The 22,418-nt window shown below is 37.5% G+C and overlaps 1 protein-coding gene across 4 annotated transcripts in view; it reads right to left on the bottom strand.

The window, feature by feature from the left end:
* Positions 1-13,025, bottom strand: part of DLGAP1 (DLG associated protein 1) — a 145,367-nt gene extending 132,342 nt beyond the window's left edge. For 2 of the 4 annotated variants that reach the window (XM_009284111.1, XM_009284112.2), the window contains exon 1: positions 12,072-13,025. In XM_009284111.1, the coding sequence (XP_009282386.1) occupies positions 12,072-13,025 (954 nt within the window). Of the gene's footprint in view, positions 1-3,702; positions 3,754-12,071 lie in introns of those variants that run through there. The other 2 variants (XM_009284113.1, XM_009284114.1) reach the window with 1 other exon arrangement.
* Between the last annotated feature and the right edge of the window lie 9,393 nt (positions 13,026-22,418).

Here is a 22,418-nt window from a genome sequence, read left to right as displayed (position 1 = left end):
CTTCTAGAAAAGGGTAAGACTCTAACTAAGAACTAGAGTATTACAGACTGAGAGTACTAAGTACTAAAAGAACCCACTGGAGGAACAGGATTGAATATACTGCTCTGATATGTTTCTACGTCAAGTTAAAAAAAAAGAAAAAGCAATGTTTCAATTCTGTGGCTTCTAAATTTATGCCTAGACCCCAGATCTGGAAAGTTGATGCTTTCCTGGTGTGTATACATTTGTAAAGTGCAAATGAAGGTAATACTTGGTAGTGGTTTTGATTCTGATTTTTGACATACAAGAGTACGGAGCATTTTACACTCCTCCTCCAGCCACTTATGACAGACAGAGGATAATATTTTTTTCAGGTCTTATTCTTGCATTGGTTCTAGGCCTATAGCATCATCAAACAGCAAAAATACAATCTATATTCATACCACCCCTCACATACATTTTGGAACCTACAGCTCCTGCTTGTCAACTGTAAACCCTTGACTTTTCAAATCACTCATGTACAAAAAAGAAGTTAACACAGGTTTAGTAAAATCAAACTCTGCTGACATTTTGATGACGTGCTTGGACTTCAGTCAGAAGTTTAAAACCTGTAATAGTGTATTTCCAATCAGTTTTCAGGCAGATATTAGATATCTAAGTCAGAGTACATAGAGAATCTGTGAATTCTCAGAGGACATGCACTTTAATCTGTTTAATATTTTATTCATTATGCTTTAGTTAAAGATCTGTGCTTTTTCTCATTAAAATAAATCAGTGAATTAATCTTTAATGCACCAAATAAAATATGTTAGTATAATGTTAAGGTCAGTGTCTTTAACTGAGAAAAAGTCAGGGGAGTTAAAGTTACAATGCTCATACAGCACCCATAATTCAGGCAAGCTGAACACTTGTAGTTTTATTAAATAATAGATATACTGTTAAATTTAATGCTGTAGTTTATAGGTGCAACACAAGTGATGAGATATAGTTGCTGTGGGCACCATAACTCTGAAATTCTTGAGTACTGTTATCAATAACCCTATACATAAGTACAATACCTTTTATCCCAAAGCTTCTCAAAATGATTTAGATACGATAGGCCAAGTTTTGAAAGCTGGTTGCAATGAATCTACCACAAAACTTCCTATTTACACATGCAAACACCGTGTACCATGATGAGCTTTGAATGCATTGCTCTAGCCCCACAATTTGTATGATGTGATCGGGAGGAAGTTTCCAGTTTGAGCTCTGCTCACTCAGTGAAGTGAGCAACCACTGAAAAACAGCACGCTACCTTTTTAGTAGCTCTTCCACCTTTTAAACACTCTAGTTGCAGAAAAAGAAAGCTGAGCTGTTCACATAGAGACGAGGGGCAAAGCAGTCTCAGGGAGTGCCACAAACCCACTGGCTGGTTTGTGTACTGGAAGTTACCTGCATGCGCAAAACCAAAGGAAATGATACAAATGCAACCCAAGTTCCATTACCATATTATGGGCTTAATGTAATGTAATGTATGTGCCGAAGAGAAAAGGATGGCTGTGGTTAGGAAAAACTAGTAGTTTTAATCTAACTATCTAAACTTATAAACTATATACCTTAACTATATTACTATATATAGTAATATATACCTTAACTATATTACTGATATACTGATATAATAGATAACTATACTAAACAGATTTAGAGAACAGCCTAAAATATCAAGCCAGAATATGCTTCTAATTTCAGTTAACACATTGAGGAAGTCAGAGTTTTTGTACAAACTATCTTGCCTGCCTAGACAAAGCTGCAGTAGAAGAATGTAATGGATATTTGATTAAAAAGCTATTTTAGTTAAACAGTTTGCCCAGTTTTCTTGCAGATATTTATGGCTGAGTGGTTTTCTTTTTTTTATTTTTTTTTCTTTTTCTTTTTTTCCCCTTTTTTCTTTTCAGTAAGGTTTCAGTATTTAAGAGAATATTAGGGAAAGAAATTTGGGCCCAGTTCCCCTTTATCTTATTTTCAGTTTCACAAGAGTCAGAAACCCTGATTTCAGAAGTTGGAGTAGGAGAAAACAGTAAAACATCATGTAACTGGTACTTGCAGGGTAAAGCACTTACAGGGTAAAGAAATGCTTTAGAAGTAGTAGATTTTTGCTTTGGCTATTAACAGTTGCAATATTTTTTATGAAAGGATCTGAGAGCACTGTCTGTGTATTACTAGAGTAGGACAAACAACCCTTAAAGGTCAGCATTTCCTTTCATTGTACCTATTTTGCTGTTTAGAAAATACAGGCAGATAAAATAATGTCAACATTTTAATACTTCTGTGCCGATAGTCAGATACCTCAAGCAATAGCTATTAAAAGAAGTGACCTGATTTTCAGAGTGCTTTCTTTGGTGCCTAAAAGGAATGGCTGTAACAGCTCATAGCAGACAATGCAATTTACTGTCACAGTAGTGTTTCATATCATGGGAAAAAAGTAAAACATAAAGCCCTCTCAAAACTACAAATTGTGAAAATAAAATCGATCACATTATTTCATGCATTCTGTTTCTATACATACGGTACTAAACATTCTGTAGCGTGTTTCCTTCTGTGGATTGGAAAAATGCTGGGAAAAGTGTCTATGTGAATCTCCAGCTCTTTTTTTTTTTTCCAGTCAGGAGGTCTGCACAAATTTTCCCACAGGCTTTTACTTTGTCTGAATGGCCAATATTATGTCTTGCAAGGTCACGTACTACACTGCACGCAAGTGCATATGCACGGTATCTGCTTCCTTAGAGGATTAATGGCATTAAGATTGACATACCTGAGATAAAGCTGTTTCATGCTTTTAAGAAAATCATATTATCCAATTGCCTTGGCAATACCATTTTTTCAGTATCAGAATATCAAGCATGAACATCACTTGCATGATTGTTTTTACTCTCACGAAAAAGGGGGAAGAGCTAAACTCAGATCTAACAATGAACATCATTGTTTTTGTGAAAATAGAACTATTACTATTCACACTACTGAAGTAATAGAGATCCTGGAAACATTTCATTCTGCAAATGATCTTAAAGATCATGTACAATTCTTTCTTTACAAGCCTAAAAATCAAGAGTGCACTTTACTTATACAAAAAGCGCAGTGAAACAGAACGCCATTATTACTTGAAAATACATAGAAAATATTCAGCAAAGGCCTCTGAGCCAGGCAACTTACTGAAACTTAAGACTTCAGCATACACCTAGAAATAAAATGTTTGTTGCAAGTATGAAAGCTAAGCCTGACTATAGTTTCTTTCTTCTGATTAAATGGCAGATATAAGATTCTTTTGTAAACAGAACAGACTATACAGATAACATACTGCCACCAGCCAACGTCTTACCTGGATTCAGCTTCATTTACTGTATAGATTACCTGTCCTGATCTTTAACTAAATTTATGTTGCTCTGGAAGTGTTCACACTTTGTCATTAGCCAGGCTGAAATGACTGGTCAATTCCTTTAATGCATTTTTTGACATAAAGGAACTGGATTTTTCTAATAGATAGTCTAGGTCCCCAAATAAAGAAACTAAGCAAACAGTTATACTGGCCCCCCAGTTTTCAAACATTCATTTCAAAAGCTCACACATAGTGCTATGTGAAATAAACCCAGCATGTAAGGACATTAGAATTTTTTATTCAATGTCTAAACAATAAAATTAGAACATCTAACTTCCTTCTTTTTTTGCACAAAATTGTTATTAACTTACCTTACTGGATGAAATAGCAAACAGACTGTCTCTATAGCAAATTAAGTTCATTACTGATCTCTAGTTTGATTTGGTTTATTGCAGCTGAAATCATTAAAGCTTCTCCCTGTGCTTTGCCAAAGCAATGTGGATGACTACAGAAGTAAACACAAGGACTGGAAGGAGTGGCTAACCATCACTCACAGCAGTAGACTTGTAACTTTAGCTTTCTATTAGTATGCAAATACTTAATGAAATGAAATCACACAACTGAAGAACAATGCTTAATGACTGCTCAGTGCAGATTTTCAAACCCATGCAATTTGGTTTTCTTAGCCGTTATTATGCCTCTTCTGCGTGCTGTTAAGGAAGTTTCAATTGCCATCTTCCACTTACTAAGCCTATTCCTAGCATTCATGAATATTGAATTAATCAGACCAATAAAGATGAGTAGCATTTCATTCTATCAATGTGCATGCGTTAAGAATCATTGAAGTACGCAAAAAAAAAGGAAGCCTTAGAAAGCTTAAAGAACAATATATGTTTAATAAGCCTCAAGAGTTTTCAGAAAGGCAGATAGGAAGGTTGCCTCTATTTAGGACAAACTTAATATGCTCAGTATCTGCAGCAACACTTGCTTTAGCTTGTACTATTTCAGCAATCAGGTTCTACTATAAATTCATTTAATTTAGCTGACTTATCTCCCTATTTTTTTACATGAAGAGCATTAACAGCCAAGACAAAGACCCTGTCCGAGATAGAACATTACTTCCTCAATCCTAAGTGCCCACACCTTGCATCAAACCTGAACAAGCAGTGTGAAGAACTGCAATCTTCCTTCACATAACAGTCGTTTGCAAAGTCTTCTAAAACGGTATGAATCCTCATAGAGTAAGTCAATAGACAAAATTCTTCAAGCACTGCTCCAGTTTATAATTTTCATTCATCAAAAGGTGCCTTGACCACTAGCTTGTCAATATGATTCACATCCTGTTTTATGAAGAGGAATGTGTGTCTCCTACACTAAACAACCATGTCTTGATTCCAGATAAATTTTCTCCTCCTGCTTTACGCATAAAAATCCAACCAACCATGAAGAGGGCCACGTGGATACAATGATTCCAGCCAAGGGCCTTGCAAGTTTGCCAGCCCCAAACACGTTCTGCAGAAAGGAAGCCAAACAGCAACTACCACATCTATTAGCTGAAGGAAATGTAACTGAAGGTCATACAGCAGGACTCTCGGCCAGGACCTCAGACTAAAACTGCTTCAGTGATACTCATGGATGATATGCTCTCTGTGGCAGAGGGCAGACGTTCATTCTCATCTTTCTCAATAACCTTGAAGCTTTCAGCGCAGTTGGCTATAATGAGATATGGCTCCTTGCCCAAGTAAGGATGAGAGGATGACTGTTAACATGAAAACCAATCCTGGAAAGGACACTTTCAATGACTAGCAATGGAGAAATGTTCTTTCACTTCTAGATACCTTCTTTTGGGGTGAATCAGTTGTCTCCCTAATCTCTTCAGCACCTGCATTCAGTGACTAGTTGACATCAAAAGCCAATTCTGTTAAATGAGATGTCATTTTACCTTTCTTTCACTACACACGACCACAAGCCCACTATCAAGCAGCCAGCAGGAAACTGGCTGGTGGATGGAGAACATGTAGCTGAATCTGTATCCTTGGAAGAAAACAGATGTGGTGGGGAGAGCATTTTGAGAAACAGCCCTTATGCTGTTTCTGTTGGCTGACTGTAACCGGATAATCTCTGGTGCTTTGCTAATGTTGTGCTCTCGCAGGCAGCAGCTGTAAGTAATGCAGTTAAGCTGCCATCTCCAGCTAGCTATTAGCTTCTACCACATTTTAGCGTACAGTGGACAGATTTCACTGAAACTTCCACAAGACTTTCTTTTGGATTACAGCAATGAAATATACCCGCGTAAGAAGCTTTCATTTAGCTCTAAGGAAACTTTCCTGGTTTCAGAACATCATAGCGTGTCTTCTCAGTGACTCCAAACTGTCACCTCTGCTTAACAGTAGTGTCCCACTGGATATCAAACTAAGGTCATGGTCTTGACTCTCACCTGCTGGGAACTGAATTGCTAAAGACCAGGAAATCTCAAAGATTTCCTAACAAACTGATTAGCAGGCTGGGGTTATGGCAGTATAGCAAAATTAGACACAAACTTATTTGCATAAAAGACTCTTAAAGACAATTCAAAGACCGTCTCTGGAAGCCGTGGCCCATCAGAACTGTCACAGTGCCTTATCCAACTGCACGGCACATTGCTTAGCCTTTTGTGAGAGAAATACATATCTATCAGAAGTCCAAACAAGACAGTCCATTGCACAGGCTCAGGGTAAGGGGATGAAAGGACGAACAATATACAACAGGTTCGTGTTCTCGTTGCTTAATTCACTAGTGACAGAAGCTCAGCGGTGCAATAAGCACAGCACAAGAGCATTTGTAAGGAAGAACAGAAACTGTGGCCAGCTGCCCCCAGCTCAAACCACTCTTCTGGCACTGTAGTATTTCCCCACTCAAGATCTGTACTACAAATTCCATTCTTGAAACAAAAAACCAACAACTGGATGTAGGGGAAATATTCCTTATTACTTTGCACTGACTGAGGAAAACATATCAGCGCTCAGTGTTTTTTTCCCCACCTACTTTGCATGTCTCCACAATAACAGCTAAGGATTTTGAACTCAGATGCAGGTTGAAATGATCCTTTTTGCTGGACTTGATTTGTCTTGAAGATTTTTGTTTGTTTGTTTGTTTTTTAATTTTTTATTCTTTTACAGTGAAATTACTGAAAATAATAAGATTAGAACACTCCAGACATTTAAGGCTACAAAAAGGAGTCAGACCCAGGACTGAGTCAAATCTTATCCATGAAGGAACTGAAATAGATACCAAATGCCAGCGTGCAGCCATAATTTTCATAAACATTTCTGACATAACAGTATATGTAACATAGTGTCACCCAAGTACGTTGCTAAATCCTATATATGGTATGCTAGCAACACAAAATGGGGATCCAGCTGCCAGAATTACGTTCATTAATGGATGCGCTATTAGAACGTAGGGATGTTAACAGAATGAACCAACAGTAATTCAAGTTAATCTATAAAAATAAGATCAGTGCCAGTATATTCAATACTAAGAAGTTACAGAATGGTGATAGAACTAAAGGATAGAAAATTATTACCTAAGGAACACGGGCAGATAAAATTGCAGCTGAATGTGAAGTACTGACATGGCTGTAGAACAGCTCTCTTAGTACTTAGATGGCCCCCATTACTGCATTACTCAGACACCAAAGGTCAGTCCAGGTTTTAATTAAATGAATGAGAACACAGCTTTTGTTAAGGTGAAATATGTGGCAAGATCATTCTCACCAACTCAGCTGACAATTTCTTTTTTTTTTTAAGGTAAATTAAAGGACTGCAAAGAGGAGTACGGCTATACTGAAATACTCTCCTACATATTTGTCTTAATATAGCAAAGACATCTGGGTAGGTTTGCAGGTAGGCTAAAAAACCAAGACGTAGGTTCAATGGAATTATTTCTTATTAATATTTTTTTTGTAAATAAGCTATTTTGTACTTTATTTATATTTTCAAAGTGCCCACAAATTCCCTAACTTTATTCATTATTCATATTACCTATCTCACAATTTTAAAACTGAAATAAATTAGTTTTCTGTGAACGATATTTTTTCAGTTTTCATGTTCTTAAATACTAGCTTATTTCAAAATTCATGAACACTTAAGAACTTCCAAACGTTTTCATGACTATTCCGTTACCTGGAAGCTGGCCTAGAATACATTATAACATTTGACATTTTATTTCACAATTGTTTAAATTGTTTCACTAGCTTTACTGAGAATTATGTTTCATATGAGCTCAGTAAAAAAATTTGAAACTTATACCTCATATACTTCGTTATTTCTGACTGGAAAATTGAAGGGGAAATAATAATCACTTAATTTATTTTCAATTTATAATGGAATAAGAGAAAAAAAGGCAGGTCTTCAGACAGATATATGAAAAATGGAAGATCAATATTAATGGATATTAAAATACAACTTTTATATATATACAAAGACATACTGAAAGATTAATTTGAATATGGTAGTTGCGACAGAAATGCAAACACCACAAATGAGGAAAAAGTAGAGATTAACTGAAAATGCAGATAGACTTGCATAGATAAGCCCAGTATAACAGATCTAACATAAATTGCTGGGTCATAAGGATAAACACTTTGTAATTTAACATACCGCGTTAACAAATCCTATGACAGATATTGGTCCTTATCAGCACCCTGACCTAGGGCAATGCTCTCTGTTTGGCCATCCATGGACACAGGCAACAGAAAGAGGCTGGGATTGAGCAGTATCTCCTAAGAAACTGTGGAAGTGCCTTGTCCTGAGACTGGAAAACAAGTCACTTTAACTATGAGTTTCTTAACACTACATATTATATAATAATGCACATTACAGACAACCTTCACACAGGAAACTGAGCACAGCACAAACCAGAGCCCTTCGCCACCAGAAAATGCTTATTACACCCAGAAACTTGGCTTATATTTTTTATAGTATTTCTCACAGTCTCCCACCAAAGGACAAGTGATGCAAATGCGGAACTCGGATGACTGCACCGTCGTCCCCACCTACTGCACTTCAGTTTTCAGAAGTAAAATTTCCATCCTCAGCCCCAAGTATCTGACACAACTGACTTCAGTCTCATCAAATGGGATCAAAAGAAAACATATGACTGACCCACATAAGAAGAAAAGAGGAATAATATGAAAAATGTCATCCTTTGTATTTTTCTCCATCTCAATGAATGGACCAAGGACAATGGGAATAGTAATTACAGGGAACAGTGAATGGCAAAACTATAATCAGAGACAAACTCTGCAGTGTATTTTATACTCTATCAGCTTCAACAATCATGAATTCATAGAAAACAAGAGTGTCAAAAATATCTACCCGTGTATTTAGACCCTATTGTTCTCAGAAAAAGACTGCTGCTTACATTTTGCCTTCGATAGTTTTGCTTAATTTTATTTTTTCCAGAGGAGAAGCTACCAGAGAAGTAGAGGCTGTCCACTGCTTTGTAAATTATTCTCTCAAGGGAGGGAAACCATTTTGAAGAAGAATTTTGAGAAAACACAAACAGTTCATTCTCACCTTCCTTCAAATTATTCCAACTGTAAACCTGGATCAAATAAAAGCACTTCCCTGAAGTAAGAAGCAGCTCAAAAAAAGGACCTTATCTTTCTACTATCCAGCTCCTCATTCTTGAAAGGAGAAATAGACAGAAGAGAAAAATACAATTCCATTCCCGAAACACAGGTGAGAGGAAAAGGTTTGCTTGACAGTCTTTAGACTAGTCTGGGAGCTAATACCTCTTTCTGAAGGTGCACAGTGTTGAGCCAAGCCTCCTCTAGACCTCCGAGGACGGACACTGCACCTCAGCACCCGGGCTGGAAGCAGAGCCTGCTGGGGTAAAGAAAGACTGTGCAATGCAGGAGGACTCTGCACTTGATCCAAATTCCAAATTATGAGAAATAAGCCCATCTGTAACACAAACTACTGCCAACTTCTTCCACAGAATGGTTATGTGGAAAATATCACACCAAGTGAGATAATTGTTTGTTATTTCCATGTCTTTACACTGAGAATTCATCCAGATACTTTTCTGATAAAAGCCCTTACAAGCAAATGTGAAGTCAGCATCACCTGTGATCTCTGATATACTCAGATCTGTCAGGATAAAGAAAATTATCCTGAGTACCCTGGGTTGAAAAAAAAGTCGCTCCTTCATTGCATTCAGATACTATCACAAGAAGAGTTTGCATGAACAAAATAGTTGCCTCTTTCAAGGATCAAGGGTTTATGTCCTGGGCCATAAACAACAGCTTAATTTACAAGTGAGTTGATAAATGCATCTATTTAACTTTTAATGAGTTAAATAAAGCAACAAAGAATTGTCATAATAATGAAATTACATTATCAGAGTTGTCCAGTATTGTCATGAATTTGCAGCTTTCATCTCATTTAGTGCATTTCTAATTGTTCTAACATAGGACACCAGCCTTTTGGTACAATGATGAGAAGGTCACCAGGAAAATAAGAGATATACAGAATACCTCTGCAGCCCACTAACAGAGTAATACTCTGCTGCCGTTGATATATATTTACATTGCAGGACAGCCAAAAGGCCTCAATTAGGTTCTGTGCCCCATTGTGCTGGGCACTGTGGAAACACAAAAGGGAACAAAGCCCAAGCCCCAAAGGGCTTGTAGTGTAAAAAGATAAGTGATATAGTGAAAAGAAAGGCAATGGGATGCATTCAAAATAGACTGACCTTTTAATACCTATACCCATTTGTCATCCTTTCAAGCTGCAAGAGAGAAGAATAATCCTGACCTGCTTCCTCAAATCTACCCTACTTTGTTTGAACATTATTTCCAATGTTAATTGAAGCCTGGTTAAGATCTTCCTTTATTTTAAAAACAATTTCAAACCAGTTATATTTCCCTGGCTTTTACAAACAAGCATACAATTAGAAAAAAATGAAACAAAATGAAATGAAAACCAAACTAAAACTACCAGTGAGGATGGGAAACACAGTGAGAATTTAGTTATTCTAAGTGAAAATTTAGTTATTCTAATTCCTGCCCTTGACAATTGTTGGACATTTTTTCATACAGACACAGATAATGTCCTCTAATTCCACTTCAAGAGTCTATTCCTGTCAGTTAAACATTATCTAAAAGTCCCTATGGAGGTGTTCATTTAAAGCTGATGCTGGCACAGTTTTTCGCTCTTTTCTAGCCATCTGGTCACATACTGAATTGTCAGCTATTTTCTCTAAACCTGAGAGGAAGATTGAAGGAGTAAACAAAAATATCAACAAAAGAAATCTCAGGGTCCAAAGTAACCACAACAATCAAGCCTTAAAGTTACGATTTCTTCTCACTCACAAAATTCAGACAAAAGAGACTTAATTAAAAAAAAAAACCTCAAAAGGTTGCAACCTGAGGCTATTTTGAAACCCCTCTCCCTCCCCAGTCCATACGCACAGCTGTAAACACACACTGAGCATTGATATTGCCCCCTCTCCCCCATCCCACTCTCCTAACAATTAGTAGAAAATACACAGATCCATTTCTTTACATTTAAAACTTAGAATCCCAGAGGCTGGCTTTCAAAATTATTTTGCTTGCCATTCAATAAAACCTTTTAAGATCAATTTTTAAATGTGGATGCCTCCGTCCTACGCTTTCTCTGCGTACTGACTTAAGCAACAGAATGTGGAAGCCGACTACCTCATTAAAGCACCCATATGAGAAAACTTGCTACAGTTTCTATACAAATAGACAAGAGTCCCACTACATTAAAATGAAACCAAATCATCTTAGCAAACCTCTTTTTTCCTCATGGTCTTCTCTCTTCTCTGCGCAACTTTGTTCCATCTTACACACACACTTAGATTTGCCATAAGTGCTTCGTTTAAAGTGCATAAAAGCTATCCACAGCTCTCCTAAGAATGAAACAGTTTTAATATTTTCTGATCCATGTTCCTGTAACAAACATTCACTGGCAGTATGATAGCTCCAAGAGCAGACATCTGATTCTTGACATTTAAAGATACAATACTGGTGAAAAATAGTGACGCTGTATTAACTGCAAACAGCTTGTGAGGGAGTAGGTGATGTACTCCTAAAATGTATAATCAGAACAAGCAATAATTTCAACCTTTTGATTTTTTATTTTTGACTCAAAGCCATGAGAAAGAGGAATAGCCAGATAAACAAATCTGGACATGTTACAATAACTGTTTTATGAGAATTTATATTCTATGGGAAAAAGGAAAGCAGGTTGTTTTCCTGCTGGAGAACGTATTAAGGTACCCCAAAGTTTCTCAAAAGGATCTCAAAAGCTTTCATAACAAAATAAGCAGTAGCTGTAGGCAAATCTTGAAATTACAGAAATCAAAGAATTTGTATCCTGGTAACATTCAGTTAATTGACATTGTAATGCTAAGTGCAAGCACTACGACATCAAATTCCCTATACCCCTACTGTGACTGCCTTATAAATTCAAAAAGTACACAGAAGGATCTTATTTTTCCCACATGAAAAAATTAAGCCTGTTCCAACTGTTTCTTTGAGATACTGAATGATGGAAAAAAAAAAAAAAGAAAAGAAAAAGCAGATTTATTTTTAATTTCAGCAGCATTACCCCTTGTTTGTCGATCAGTGACCTCTTGGGAAAGTTGCAATATCAGAGAAAACCTCCATCCCCCACAAACACCTGAGACAAGGCAGAGCACAGTTAACAGCAATCAGTTCTCCACACTGTACCTGGAGGTACTGACATGACCGTTCCTGTTGACACGTCTCTGCCTTCACCACTGTCTGGTCCATGTTAACTGATGCTTTCTGGTAAACTTCACGGGCTCTGCTTACGGTTAATGTAGAGGACCAAGAGCTTTTCTTCATTAACTGGGAGTCCAAATTCACAGGCAGGTTTGCACAGGTAGAGCATTTGACATCATTATTGCTTCTGGATGACTTCACAGTATGTTCGCTAATAGTGTTATAGGCTTCCATAAAATATTGGGAAGAAGAACGATCAGGGCATCTTCCCATGGTCATGACCCCACTGGGACCATGATAAATGCAAACATCATTGTCCAAGTTGTCATCTGAACTCCACCATCCTGATGCATTGGATCTGGGCTTACCTTCTGATCGCCTTTCTTTACTTTTGCTGCGCTTCCCATACCTCATCGTCTGCGACTCCTCCGGGCTCGCTTTGCCCCCATTGACACTCCCCTTGGATGGTCCCTCCAGTGAATGGGACTTGGTAAAGAGCTTTTGGACAGAATGAACCAGATGCCGGATCCTCCCTGGGCTGTCGCTGCGGTGCTCCATGGCAGTCCGCTTGTACTGCAGAGTGTGGTAGCCATCCCGATTCAGAGGCAGCTGCCGCTCAAACTGGTCCAAAAGGTTGGCAGGAATGCGGTTGGTCTTGTTGGCAGTTCCATGGGGAACCAGAGCACACTCGTCCTTGAGTTCGTGGTGAGAACTGTAATGCCTCCGGGGAAACGTGCTGCTGGCAATCTGATCGTTGTAGGGCACCATGCACTCTGCCTGAAAAGAGTTCCTTTGAGTGTAGTAAGGGTGGTCTGCAGGATGGGGGTCCACTGGGTTTAACAAATATGGCTTCCTGTCCGGGTGGTGTGGCAGACTGTCACATGGAGGGTCACAGGCAACCCCATGATGATGACTACGGCTGCTAGATAATCCCTTCATCGTTGATGTAAAGCAAGTCCCAAAGTCATCTAATACGTATGGCTATGCAACGGGCAGATCTCAGAGAAAGGCCTAAAAGAATGAAATACAACAGAAGCCATAAGATATTCAAGCTAAGAGAAAAAACAGCATGTGCACATATAGCATTCATTGTTTCTTACTGTAAAAATAATTGGAATAAACATTCTCTGATTCTTTTTATTGCTTAATCTTTCCCATGTCCAACATAGTGATAGGGGATACCTAAATAATACACAAGAAAAATTATCTTGTTCCACCAGCTGGAAAACAGACGCAAGAAAATTTTTCTGATATGAAATTCACTGTTGTTCACGAATCCACAGCAAGAGAAGTATCACCACCTATACTCTAAAACTTCAGTCCTGAAAACATTCATGGACAGGGGTCCCCCAGGAGGCCTTAATTGCTCATCTGCATGTTTTCAGGGCCAAATAAATGCATTAAAAAAGATCATGTCCTTAATGGAGCGCTTTCTGGGTTACTTTGGGCCAAATACAAAGTGTGGTGCAATTAATGGGAAACTTTTCTCTGTCTTCAATGCACATCTGTTCATGATTCAAGTGCAGTTTTACTCAATCTCCACGTTGTCTGCCTAGACTGCAAGCATCTCAAGACAATATCAAAATGTTATTTCTGTAAGCTCTTTTCAAATTAATAATAAAACAATAATACATTACATTAACTTTGTCAAAATGAAGCCAAACCAACTGTTTAATAACCTATATATTTGGGCTTGTTGTATTTACTGTTTACTCGCTCCTATTCACAAAAAAAAATCTTACTCTGATAATGCATGGCTTGCTTTAATTTTCCATAAATTTTCAGAGTACTAAGCAGTGTTTAAATATATAGGTATAGGTGTTTAAATATAGTAGGTATATAAATACCTACTCCTTCTACTATTAGGGGAATCGGTATAGCCAAAACTTGCACACTGCTGTAACAGCGTAAGCGATCTCAACACTTAATACCTGATTGCAGTTATTTGGCCCTGAAGTGACTCACAATGTTATAGACTATTGATTACAACAAGTTGAAAACGGAAATCTTCATCACAAATGATATAATAGCCACTCTGTTTGAGGCCAGATGTCCTCATTTCAGCTCTCACCACTAGCAAAAGTCTGGATGCAACTGTTACTGCAACCTCTGAGCTACTAATGTGTAAATTGTGGGGTTTCAGATGTGGCAAAACGTTCTCATGGTGCTGTCTCAGCTCCTGATGGGCAGAGGACTCCTTAGAGGATGCCCTCTTATACCACACTGAAATCGGAGTCACTCAGCTACTTTATTCCTTTCCGGCATGGCTAATCACATAATGCTTTTGGAAATGTCACCCTTGAGATCTTTCTTGGAGTATGGATAGACACGCATAGCCAACAATTTTCCACTATGTTCCTCCAGTGTTCTCTCAGATAAAGTTCATGTTTTAACAGGTTGTAGACATTGTACCTACTGGCAAGTTGGCCACAATGATTTTTTCTAAAATAGCATTAAGTTAATGTCAGTCTAGAAAAGCATGCTTTGCATTTCATCAGAACATATTTTATATTTTTTTCTGAATCTGCAGTGAGCTAAAGAGGAGTTTTTTTCAATATGCTTCAAAGCTAGTGTGGATGTCCTGCATTTCACTCCCCCTCACTGGATCCCTGCAATGCAGAATATGTTCATTCTAAGGAGACCCTGAATTAAAAAAAAAAGTGTTTTCAAAATACCACAAAAGGCACTTGAAATATTCCAAATGGATGAGCTCGCTGGCTTACCTGAAGAGGAGAATGGCCAAAGGCACTTTTAAAAGTACAAAAATAATATATTCAGAGAGCTGGACTTGTCAATTATACTGTAGTGACAATCCTTAGCACTTCTAAAGAGCATTTTACATCCCTACCAACTCCTTTAAAAATGTGATCTATTGGACTGCGTAATAGAGAAACATCCAAAGGGATGTAGTAGTAGATCCATTACTGGGATCATTGAAAATGTGACTTGACCAAGAATATCCCGTCAAGAAGAATACCACTAAAGGATATAATGACCACATAAAAATACTCCAGTCTCTGGTATCTATGAATAACTTTCACACTTGAAGGCTTGTGAAAACAAGGCTTCAGCCAGTTAATTTTTATTTAAATCCATTTACAATCATGCAACAGTCCTTAAGATGATTGATAAATTATCTTAGCGCTAACAATAGACTAGTGTGCTATATAAGATAAAAATAGTAAAACCTTGCCCCAAAGATATGAGAAAGATGTGGAGAAGCACAGTAAAGTGGGACATGCCCAGAACCAGTGATTTATTTTCATTTTTTCATTATCTGAATGGCTATGAATTTTTCATTTTTGTGTACTGTGGAAAAAGAGTGTATGTAGACAAAGAACCAAAAGGACCAATAATTTACGGAATAGTGAAGTCATGACAGGCACAGGGGCTATCATGGAATTATTAAGAATATGTAGTCTTAATATATTAATAGAGCAGAATGGCTGGGATGAGGAAGCACTTGATCTGATTTATAGGCTGGAACAGAATAGTGTGGAATATCTTGAAGATAAAGAGGAGCTTATAAGTATGGTTTGATCGATGAGAGCAGCAGTGTTACCAGCTGTGTTTTGGATGGACTGGCAATATGGATGCTAAGGAGGATGTGCAAGAAGTCTTAAAAAGTGAAAAAGCTTATGAAAAGTGACATTTGTCTGTATAGAGAGAAAGGGACTGGCTTCCATAAATTGTGGAGGAAGATTGGCTAAGCACTGCTATATGAGCTTGGATGGCAAGTAGGATGGTGGAAATGTTTAGGAGAAAAGATAACATTTAGTTCTACACCCATTTTGAGTCTGAGCTGTCAATGAATCTGCCGTGAGGAAGTACTGGAGAAAAAAGCAGAAAATAGATAGGATGATCTGCCCAAGAAGAATCAGATGAACAGATACAGAGAATAACAGAGAAAATATGCTTGTGAAAGCAAAAGATCATAGAGTTACAAAAAAAGGAGGATAAAGCTTTGCAGGAGCAGCAGATTTAAAGGAGGAGGAAAAAAAGAAGTAGCAAAGTCCAGAGCGTGATAGAAAAACCAAACCAAAAACAAGAGGGAGCAACCAACCTGTGTAACAAAAAGGAGTGAGGGTAAAGGCTCCAAAACCTGGGAGAAATTGAGTAAAAACTGTTTATTCCCAACTCTTAGATTGGTATATGCATTATGAGAGGTTTTTTCTGCTGCAACAGCATTGAAAACATTTTATCATGCATCAATTGTGATAAAAAACCATGAGTATTAACTAGAATATAGCTTCATTTTACCTTAACTATATTACTGCTGCTACAGTATTGAAAGTGCAATGAATTAGAAAAAATCCAAGAATGAACCATAGTGCACCTTCCAGGAAGGAAAAAAATAAGTATAATATGCTCTGCACTGAAGAAAGGAGTAATGCTTTTCTTAAATATTTAGCGGACAATTCTTCTTCACAGAAAAAAACCCAACACAATTCCTAAATCACTCTCACACCTCAATCCTGCTTTAATATGTTAATATATGCCTAGGAGAAAAACACCCTATAGCCTCTGCTTCCATCAGTATTTTTCAAAAAATATGTATCATCTTCCATAATTGTGTTGGCTGAACCTATCAATCAATGTTTAGTGCAATTAACAGCTGGAGACAGGGCTATCTGATCATGCCATGAATAGCTGAGAGGAAGCCAATTAAGATTTTTATTGTATTGTTATTTTTTGGCCAAACTAGGAACATTTAATTACTCATGAAATAAGGCAAGATAATTGAAGAACATACTGCGTATTATAAACAGTGGAAATAGCAATTCTATGGACAGCAGACCAAAACCACTTGACGGCACAGGAATAAATGAGATGTTAAATAGATACAGCATTGTAAGGCTGAAGAATGCTTATTACTTTCAACATTCATGTTACATTTGCTTTTGTTTTCTTGAGGATGCCCTGGGTAAGAAGGATACGAATATATTCATCCTTGCTGCTAACATGGTGTCCCTAATGCACAACAATTTGTTGGAATAACTTAGTGGCTAGAAAAATGTGTAATTAATTCTTATGTAATTAAAGTGAAAATGCATGCAAAATAACAAAACATGAATACATAAATTACCTACACTTTTACAAATTTTATTTAACTACATTGTCTACTGACATGTTCCAAATTTATTCATAAAACACGTCTTCAAGAAACATATTCTTTCCCTTAGATAAATGTGAAAACTTCTCTCTTATAAAAGATCTACTGATATGCCACATAGCCCCTCCAATTTTATCTCACGAGACTGCAGAATTACATTTCTTACATTTTTACAGGAAGCTGTGAAAAACAATCAGGTACCAAATGCTTTCGCTAAAATAATGCATACATAGGTATATAGAGAGTAAGTAGATAATACAGGAGAATGTAGCAGGTAATACAAAATGGATAACTAAGAATTCAAAAATGACTAATATAATAAAAATGGTTTATGGCCATTAGCAACTTACAAACCTTCATAATTGAAATGAAGAGTCAACATCCATAATTTTATCTTTTTTCAATAATCTGATTATGTTGTAGCAGTTCAAGATTCAGAGCAAGGCAAACTGCCATATGCACAATATAATGCATAATATAAAGTGTAAGGTCAATAACTGCTAAGATAACTGACAGAATGGCAGTGGTATCTATGTCAAGGTGTGTAGCTTAACTATAAAAACATGCAAGTAAGATATGTATGAGAAACAGACAAACATGCTCTTGCAATTTGTATTAGCAATATACAGAAGGAAGGCAATGCAACTACATTACGTGTAGTTACCAACAGAGACCCCTAACAGCCAACCCTAACCTTAACGCCAACAGAGACACCCTAATTAAGTGTCATCAGGACCACAGCACCTTAAGTCTAATATCCTTGTCTGTTCAGAAACTAAGGAGTGAGAGATGTTGAAATTCTTTCTCGTTGGGTGAACGTGGTTCTTCTAAGATACCATTGAGTGAGTTAGAGGATGCTTCTGAATCTTCAGCTTTGTGCCAGGTCCAGAAACTGAAGGGCTGGTACACAGGTGGGTGGCAATATAAACACGTAATGTCACGTATGTACAGCTCTGAGTCAGGAAGGCATTTAATTGTGCGCACAACTGGAAACACACATTTGGACCGTATTGGTACTTACACCTCAGATCACAGCAGTCTTTTCAAAGAAATGCTGTTACTGTTTGAAGTGAGAGGACATAAATCATGTTTTTTAGCAGCACTATTTGTAGTTGTGCTCCCATTTTATGCTCTATGGTAAACAAAGACAGGTTCTCATTTCCATATTGAACGCCAAAGATTCTCAGCATTTGCGTATTTATTTACTCACATGCTATGGGATGTTCCCAGGGAAATTCCTTTCCCTGATTCTCTGACTTTTACAAACACATGGAAGATACGTTTACGCTGAGAATCATACTTCCCCATGCTCCTCATGCAGCACATCATTGCATTATACCAAAGGTCTTAATATTTTGCAGCCATTCTGTATGGCCTTTCTGTTATGTTACATCACATTAATGAAAATCTAGACCTCAATAAAAGGCTGCATATTCTAAAATGCATCTATCCACATATTTTATTAAAGGTGTTCAGAAGAAAATGAGGTCTCAAATTATCTTCCTAATCCATTTTGGCATGTAATATGAAAGATACTGTGCCTTGGGTAAAACTCTCAAGAGAATGTCTGGCTTTTGCTTCCATGTCAGCAATCACACCAGGCAAGCGATACTTACAATATAATTTAATCTTGAACAGTGGACGGGGAGTCATAAAGAGGAAAGTTTTGGCCAGTAACATAAACTCATTTTAAGTTCATGGGCAGATCAATAAGTGGGAGTAATGGGGGAAAAAATGTAATTAAACTCTAGCTGATCCGAGAGGAGTCCCTTGTGAATGGTATGCATACAGAAAAAACAAGAAGAGAGGCATCCCAGCAATGATGTCATAAAAATGGATGGGTTTTTTTTCTGTCTGCATCCAGCAATCTTTAGTTTCAATATACTTGTGGTGACGAGTTTCACATTGACATTTGATGACTGTTTTCATCCATGAGCTTTTGGTGAGCAATGGTGGTGGTCAGTACCAGGGTAGTATGTGCCTTGAAGGTTTGGGTTTGGATTTCTTTTCTTCTCTGTGGCTAACAGCAAGTTGATTCTTCACTAGGAGTGTCACTAAAACTGTAGGCACTAAAGGAACCTAACACATAATTAATCTCTGAGTCATATCTAAATACATTACAAGGTCTGCAAGAATTCTAGCAGTAATATGTCAGCAAAATTTTGACACACAGAGTCTGATTTTTTCAATCCCGTTAGGAGTGCGACTGGCAATAGGCAGGATTTCATGCAAAAACCTTGGCTCTACAAATAGAAATACTAAACTGCGATCATCTGCTCTTCCACTCTCCTCATTTGCACACACAATTAACAGTCAACTTTTTAAAAATTCTGATCTGCTCCAGTGAGTAATAATATGCTGTGTAATTAGACTGCTCGTGCCTTTTCTGCGGTATAGGACACAGTCTCTCTGACTCGGTAAGGTACAGCACATCGGTTGGAGAGCCTGTTGTGAATTCCACTGCAAATTCAGAACTGCCAATCAACATTTTCTTCTCCCAGAAGGAAAACGACCAGGAGATTATGTCTGTATAATGTGCATGTAAGAAAATATATTAAATTGAATTATTTGATAAATGTCATATAGGCAGTATTGAAGCATATACCTCATATACAAGTTTGGATTTTGCATTTTATCCTTCTCAGTCTGTAGGATGATGAACTTCATGACCTTGAGATTCCAGAATGCTGTTTGGGCTGGGGGAAAGAGTGAAAGGGGATGAAAAGGAAGATACTCCAAAATTTGGAACAAGATTCACACATACTTACCTGGGTTGCTCTCTTTTGGGTACCCTTCTGTCACACCTAAGTTTGCGACTCTAGAGATCTTTTACTTGCTTTCCTCACAGAAGATTTCTTAAAATGAAATGATTACAGTCACTACTTTCTAGCAATTACAGATAATCAATGTGATTTAGACTGCTTATATTATCTCAGGATTACAAAAGGAAGCAAGTATGAGGGACAGGCCACACTTTCCTACAGCACTGACATCTCATAAAAATGGAGGGGCTATCACAGTGGCATGAAACGTACAGCATTAAATGACTAATACGCATATGGAGATTTCAGGTATGTATATAGATTCCTGCAAGCCAGTCAGTTATGAATGTCAAAGGCTTATTTTTCTAGTAGGAATGAGATGATCAGCAGATAAAACCTACATTCAATGTGTGCAATGTACTTTTCCTGTGAAAGTCAAGTAATTTCATGCTCAGCAATGTGGTCACATAGTGAAAATGGACATCCTTGTACTAAAAGAAGCACTTGATCCTCATTGCAAGGACACTAATGTGACCAAGCAAAGGAGCCACTGTAGCATCTAGTGACTGTTTGAAAGCAATCTAATGGAAGCTACTAATCTAAATCAGACCTTGCACCAACATCGCACAATCCTCAGCTGCATGGCTCACTATCTCATTTTCTACCAGTTTTTTAAGTGCTCTGCAACTCTGTAGGATGGCACTTTTTGCGACAGGAATCATAGTTAAATTATTGCCTGAGCTACAGGTTTGCACGATCTCAAGAGCATTTCTACACATATCTTGAAATGACAATATTCACCGTCAAGCCAGACAACTGGCTTTTCTTAGTCCTATGCACTACAGTCCACTCAAGGCACACCACACCAGAGAATCTATACTTTTATTTCTATGATGGCAGTGACAGTGTGATTATGTGACTTTGCTGGTCTTGACCAGCAATTCTCATGACTCAACCTGGCTCTAAGCTTTTTATTCCTTACTATTTAGAAATTAAGCTAAACTTTATGTTAAATATTTCTTTCTCCACAAAAAAATCACCCAACTCATTTTAATTTAATGAAACATAGTTTTATGAGACTCCTTCTACAGCTCCAGTCTTACTCACAGACCTTGACCTCATTTAGCAAAAACAGAGGTTGATTTCCTTGAAGAATGTTCTTCCAAGTACACTGTGATCTTTTAAGTCCAAGCAAAAGTGAATGCTACAAAAACATATAAGCATCAGAGCCTCTATGCTTGCAGATGGTCTCCCATCTTGGCTTTCAATTGTTAGCTCTATTTGAATGGTGTCACCCCTGAAAATCTGTTGTCAGCCCCAGAAACTAATGAAAATGGAGAAAGAAATCTACAAGTGTTTCAATGGAGAAACTTCATGGAAACTTTACAGGAGCTCCGTGAAGACCAAGGGTAAGAGTTGTGAAGACACTGGTTTTGACAGAATGACACTACAGGGCTTATTGATCTTCATAGCTGGACAGCCCATACGCTACCCCCACTAGCCCACCAGAAAGAAAAAAACCTGCAAAGCCTCAGTGAAAATGTCCCATATTGTAACTACCAGAAAGAACTTCCTGGAAAATCCATTTCATAATCATATTAGTATTATGGAGCTTTGACTATATCAACAAATATCACCATTATGATCACCCTGCCCGGTCATGGGTATGTTCCAGGTCCTGCGTGCCAAAGCCAGGTTTCTCCAGTGAGGCAGTAGGAAAAGAGATGAGGCAAACAGTGGCAAGAACGTTCTGCTCGTATCCAAGGCCAGTGAACTTCTACATGGGAGAAAACTGACTCTTGGAAGAAACAAAAGCCCTCTCTGAAGGTATGAGGTAGAAGAGCTCAGCAAGCAAGGTGGAAAGTTCATTGGGTTGAAAGAAAACAGTCATGCTTAGATCAAAACTTAATCTTACTCATTTTAACCTGTTCCTTCCATCTCAATCTAAAAGTAAAAAACAGCAAACGTAAGCTCGGTTTGGCATTGAGTATGAAACATCTGATTAAAAGGCAGAGAATAACGGGACTATTGTAACTGTTCCCTAAAACAGGGCTCTAACATTGAACTTCCTGAGTTTAAGGTTTAAAAAACCAAACCCAACTAAAAACTGAACCAAACCCTCATATATACTGTGGTATATAAATGCAGTTAAAGAACTTTAACCACCTTATCTTTGATGGCTATAGTAACTGATTGATATTTGTTGTCACATCGTAGATGGAATGGAAATAATTTCTGGTTTTATAGAAATGCTATGAAACTGAGTTAGATTTGGTGGAAGTCTCAAGCCACTTTCTCAAATCAACTTGTCTCATTTCACCTCTACTGGCATAAAAAATAATAAGAAACAGAAAAAAACTTCTTTTCAGAGGAAAATATTTACTACAAATATTTTTCATGCAGCTCTAGTTATGAATAAATTGAAATGGCAACCATTTTGAAAGTGGACTATTTTTC

Source organism: Aptenodytes forsteri, unplaced genomic scaffold (genome assembly GCF_000699145.1).
Source record: "Aptenodytes forsteri isolate BGI_AS27 unplaced genomic scaffold, ASM69914v1 Scaffold229, whole genome shotgun sequence".
NCBI classification, from domain to species: domain Eukaryota; kingdom Metazoa; phylum Chordata; class Aves; order Sphenisciformes; family Spheniscidae; genus Aptenodytes; species Aptenodytes forsteri.
Note: the sequence above shows the minus strand (reverse complement) of the source record. Positions and strands in the feature narration are given on the sequence as shown.